The following is a 5,691-nucleotide window of genomic DNA, read 5'->3' on the forward strand; positions in this document are numbered from 1 at the left end:
TCCTCTTCATTTGTAGAGAGCAAGGGCATGCGGACAACACTTTCAGAGCAGAAATTTGTTTAGTAACGTGACTTCTAGAATAGAAACCCATTTGATCACGTAACTTCGTTTTTCTACTTCTAGGACATTTTTTTTCCTCCAAAAATAGTTTTGAAATCCACTTGAATAAGTTAAAAAAACAATTATTTATCTTTAAAAGTAGAAAAATATTTCTAGAGCATAAGTATTGCTATGCGTGTCCTAAACCACGGTAGGGGCTTGTTTACCGAGACTGTTGTTTGTAATAAAAGGCTAATAAGTTAATATTAATCAAGATTTTAATCATATTAATTAAAAAGTAAATTAATTGAAGTGGTCGTGGGCTTGTGGTGACCGACCGTGGCGAGATGGCACACCCATTAACAGTCAACCCCTTGGCTTCCCTCTCTCTCAAGTGTGTGATTGTCGAGGAAATTAATAAAAGTGAAAAAACACTCGAGTCATCTTCGGGAGTGAAGAAGCGACCTGCATATCTCCCCCGACAAAATCTAGAGAGAGAAAGAAGATGCGAATGTTTAGTCCTGCGTGAGAGGACGATCCGAGGTCGAGGAAGGAGGAGGAGGACGAGGACGAGGAGGACGACGTCGAGGAAGGAGGAAGCTGTCCGAAAGGTCTTCTATTTGCTCTCTCGCTCCGTGATGGAAGGTATGCTCTCGTTCTGCGCTCCGATGCTGAAGTAATTCGCCTTCACGAAACCCTAGATTCTCTCTCCTTTGACCCGATTCCCACTCTCGACTCCGCTCGGAAATCCCGTTGACTCCGTCTCTCTCGGCTCCAAGTCTCCTTCGCGACTTCGTCCCAAATTTTTTTTTTTTTTTTGGGTTGGGCTGTTACTGATTGATTCGGCTTTGGGGGACCAGCCATATTAGCTTAGAGGGGTTGATTCTGAATCGAACGCCGAATTTCTCTGGCAAGTTGCTTGCTTTGGCATTATGAAAGCGTTCTTGGGAGATTTATCTCGACATAAGACGCGGATGGTTCTTAGATATATTGTCTGCCGGGATCTAAGAACATCCGCAGCTTCTTTTTTCCATATCCGAGCTGCACGTTGTCACTCAGTTGCTTTTTAAGCGAGTTAATTGAAAGGATGAGTTCTCTCTCTCTCTCTCTCTGCGCTGCTGCCATGCCACAATCTAATCGAGAACTTTTTTGTCATTCCTTTTCTTAGATGCGTATGCCAAATGATCTCTTTTAATTAGTTCCCACTGAAGTATTTGCCTGCTGAACATACAACATAGTTGGTTCTGTGGGAAGGGTTTGCTTAAGTTAGATGGCATCTAGTCCGACATAATCCAATTCAATACATTTTGAGTGTTGTTTTTTGATGACTCAGTGCTGAGATATTCTCGGTGTTTTTTGGAGATGTCCTGAGCGTATCTATAATTACAAAAATCAAAATGCTCTTGTTCTGGTTTTAGTTCCCCTTTTCTTTTGTGTCCAAGATCATCTAGTATTTAGTTCGCCCCCCTTCTCAATGTGAGGCATACTGATTACTGAGTAGCCTAGCTAATCATTTCCCTTGGTTGTACGGGTCTTGGCTCTCTTAGTTAGTTTCCGTTTTAGCATCTTCACTGTTTAGTATCATTTGATGTAGTTCTTAGATGGACATCACTTGATAGTGAAGTGCCTAAGGCAGATCCTTTGGTTTCTGTTAAGTTATGCACTTGACTTAAGTTATCACATGCTTTGGAAGTGATATAAATAAGTCTTATAACCAGCTTTCTTTGGTACATTGATGCAGTATCACTTCGATATAAATATTGTCCAAATCAATCAGTGTCAAGTATGTAGTTCTATAAAGAAAAAAAAAAGTACCTAGTTCTATGACGACGACGACGACGACGATCATTTACATTATCAAGTCTTGTATGATGAATGCATTATAATCGGGCTGAGTGATTGGTGAAGTCTTTGAGGATGATTTGTGAAGTTGCATACATCAATCTGTTGAAGATTCAAACTCTATGGCGACATGACAGCCGCAGAGATGCTTATCGTTTCAAAATGATTCATCCCACTAATCTAGTTAAGACCCAGATTACTGAAGGCCGTTTTAAGCAAAGTCATGCCTTCATTAATTGTGTAGCTTTACAACTTTGTATGTCTTGATTGATGAACGCAATTATATAGGAATTTGACCTCTACCTTGCGTGGAGAATGACGACTCAAAGTCTTTGGAACTACCTATCATTGCAAGAGTTACACTGAGTCTATTTAAGATTGACCATGGACCTTGCCCATGGGACCTTTGTTAGTAGGACACCCTTGATACATCTCATTCAAAACAACTCACCCCACATCAACTATGGCAACCCCCTTTAGTTATTATTCTCTTTCATGCGATTGCTTGATACGTATGTGGTAGAGGTAATTTGACTGATGAAGAACATCGAACTTGATCTCCAGGTGGATCCCCAGACCGGGAATCAGTGGGGTCTGAGACAAAAAGGTCCAGTGTATCATCTGGTAGCAGGTCCAAGAATCGCAAAGAATTCCTTCGCAAATTCATGAACCATGAGCATTTAACTGGAAAACTTGAGGATTGGTTTATATCAATATCAGAGGGTGGAGCAACTAGAGAACCTGCTTTTGATGTTCCATTTGAGTTGGTGGAACTACAAAAGTTTGACTATGCATTAGAAGGGGTCTCATTTGAGCAGCTAATTCGAATGCCAAGTGCTGTTTATGCATCGGCCTCAGATGCCGTGGAAGCTACTGCTTATCTTGCAATTGAAGATTTTCTACATGCAAGTGTAAAGGGCTTGTGGGAGGCATTCTGGAGTCAGGATGAGCCATTGCCATTCGCAGTTGCTTGCCTGTATGGGCCAAACTTCAAATTTTACCAGGCTGAGAAAGCAATTGCTAATGGAAAGATTGAGAGTCTTTGCGCAACTGGTCTGATGCTTAAGAACCCAAGACATCCACATGGAAAATGGGATCACATTCTTGAATTGGCTCTTCTGAGGCCTGATATTGGAGGTCTCCCTACGGATAGTGACCGACAGCCTTCGCTCTCTGTTTTAGGTGAAGCTCTTTTTTATGCTGTTCGTATGCTATTATCAAGGAGCATAAGCAGATTAGCTTTAACTCAGGGTTTTAATTCGGCTTTTATACTCCTTGTTGACTCTCAGTACGGTCGGGTTGTAAAGGTCGATGGAGATGTAAATAAAATGGAGTTTGATGTAAATAACGTTTATGAATGTGCCGCTGAGTGGATTAAAGCGCACTGTTGCATTTCAGTTTCTCCAGTTGATCGAATCTGGAACAAACTCGGAAATGCTAATTGGGGAGACATTGGTGCTTTACAGGTACTTTTTGCTACCTTCCACTGTATAATGCAATTTGCCGGGATGCCTAGGCACTCGATTGAAGATTTAGCTGCTGATCATGGTGCTCGCCTACAAACAAGAAGAATGGAGAGGCAGTTAGGAGATGTGAGGGCAAATGGGAATGGTCTATTTAGATTTCAGCAGCGCAGTGTTTCCCCTGAAATTGTTGAAGTCCAGGAGGAATCTGCGAAAATAGAACCTGAAGAATTGATGAGGCTAGAAGTAGGATCTGTGCTATGGATGGAGGATTCGAACTGGCAAAAGGGCTATCAGATAGATGAAGTCTTGAATGATGGTGAGCTTCCATATTATGTTGCGTCCCCTGTTGAAGAATCGGGAAAATCTCTATTTCTTTATGTTGGCTCTCCTCCTTCTCAGTTGGAACCAGCTTGGGAAGATATGAATTTGTGGTATCAAGTCCAGAGGCAGACTAAAGTACTCACTGTAATGAAACAGAAAGGTCTATCTAGCAAATACCTGCCTCAGATCAGTGCGTCGGGAAGAATTATTCACCCGGGTCAATGTCGGAGACCAAGCCCTGGTGGAAACTGTGACCACCCTTGGTGTGGTACTCCAATTCTTGTCACCAGCCCAGTTGGCGAAACGGTTGCTAACATGGTAACTGAAGGCCGATTCGGTTTGGATGAAGCAATCCGCTGTTGTCATGATTGTTTATCTGCACTCTCAGCCGCATCTTTTGTTGGCATTCGTCATGGAGACATTCGGCCGGAGAATGTAATCTATGTTAGATCTGGCATGAGGTATCCTTATTTTGCCCTCATTGGCTGGGGACATGCTATTCTCGAAGATAGGGACCGTCCAGCGATGAATCTTCACTTTTCGTCTACTTATGCACTACAGGAAGGAAAGCTTTGTTCTGCCTCAGATGCAGAGAGTTTGGTTTACTTGCTTTACTTCTTCTGTGGTGGGGTTTTGCCCGATCTTGATTCGGTGGAGGGGGCTCTTCAATGGAGAGAGACCTCTTGGTCAAGGAGGTTGATTCAGCAGAAGCTTGGCGATGTTTCCACTGTTCTAAAAGCTTTTGCGGATTATGTTGACAGTCTCTGTGGGACACCCTATCCCATGGATTATGATATATGGCTCAGAAGGTTGAGGAGAAACATCCGTGAGGAAGATCACGGGAAGGAAATTGACACGTCTGGTTGAGACATTTCAAATTGGCTGGTGGCAGAAGGTAAAAAAACTTGGAACTTTCCATTGGTCATTGTCACATCTTGACTGATTGGGGGTAGATGTATCTGAGACCGAAACCAACTATATAAATTCAATGGATTTTCTGGACTGGAACCTGTCTTGGAACAGCAGGTTGTCACAGTAACCGGTTGATGGTGTCCCGTCGTGCGGTCAGATTCTCGTTTGAGAGCATTCCCTTATTGTCTGGGCATCGTCAATGGCTCTTGCATGGCACAGGTGAGTCACGCTCTCAGGACTCTCAACAGCTCTTTGAACCTGTTTCTGAGCTCAAATGTTTTCGAGTTCGGTGGAGAACATGCTCCAGCAGCTGCAGCATCCTGTTGGGTCCTCACTGGTTTCCCACACCAGCGATGTGCTTCTCCTGGATGTCAGTTGTATTTTTGTTGTTATTGTTTCTTTGTATAGATGTGGCCATTTCCATGGTGTTCAAAGTTGTGAAATTGATGGGTCGGGGGGGTATCATTGTATCAAAGAGCACTAAGTGTATAGGGATCAGTTTTTGCCTTCTCTCCTTTTAGTTTCCCCTTTTTACTTTTGTACATCACAATTAGTTTTTGGTGTTTGGGGGATAGTCTGAGTTCCTTTGGATCCATAGCGTTTATCCTGTTCAGTTGATCCTCTACTGGTGTTTTCTTTTCCCCGGGACACTAATTTCACGGACTTCCACTTTTCCGCATTCGAGATGTCGAGTTTGCTTTCGGTGTTATGATTTGCGCTGTCTGCAAGTAGCTTATGTAACGGTTTCATCACATGATATGAACACAGCGTTGTCGATCGCTCACAGTTTCGCATGTATTATAATGACATGATACGGGTTATCGTTGTCTTTTCGCCACTTGTATGTACGAGGCTTGCCTTAAAAGTCCTGGTACCACTCTTTGCCAAATTGTTTTTCGGATCATTGCCTTATATGTAAATTAAATTATTGTTAATCATTCCATGAACTGGTAAAGCAATTTGAAAATTTTAGCATTATTATTATTGTTGTTGCTTACAATTATAATTGCCGTTTAATCATTCTCATTGGTGTTAGGTTCAGACATGGCGAATAACTTTATTACGAGCACTTCTTAATCTCATCATGCGCGAAGATGTCTATTTTCTGAAC

The 5,691-nt window shown here is 42.4% G+C and overlaps 1 protein-coding gene across 2 annotated transcripts; it reads left to right on the top strand.

Annotated features, from left to right (window-relative positions):
• Positions 1 to 439: 439 nt before the first annotated feature.
• Positions 440 to 5,261, top strand: LOC115737617. Of its 2 annotated transcripts, XM_030669813.2 has the most exons (3): positions 450 to 595; positions 633 to 684; positions 2,446 to 5,261. In XM_030669813.2, the coding sequence occupies exons 2-3, from the start codon at positions 678 to 680 to the stop codon at positions 4,533 to 4,535; spliced, it is 2,097 nt and encodes a 698-aa protein (XP_030525673.1). In that variant the 5' UTR covers positions 450 to 595; positions 633 to 677; the 3' UTR covers positions 4,536 to 5,261. The 2 variants fall into 2 exon arrangements, with proteins under 2 accessions (XP_048139154.1, XP_030525673.1); XM_048283197.1 differs by having other exon boundaries at positions 440 to 684.
• The last annotated feature ends 430 nt before the right edge of the window (positions 5,262 to 5,691 follow it).

Source organism: Rhodamnia argentea, chromosome 7 (genome assembly GCF_020921035.1).
Source record: "Rhodamnia argentea isolate NSW1041297 chromosome 7, ASM2092103v1, whole genome shotgun sequence".
Taxonomy (NCBI): Eukaryota; Viridiplantae; Streptophyta; class Magnoliopsida; order Myrtales; family Myrtaceae; genus Rhodamnia; species Rhodamnia argentea.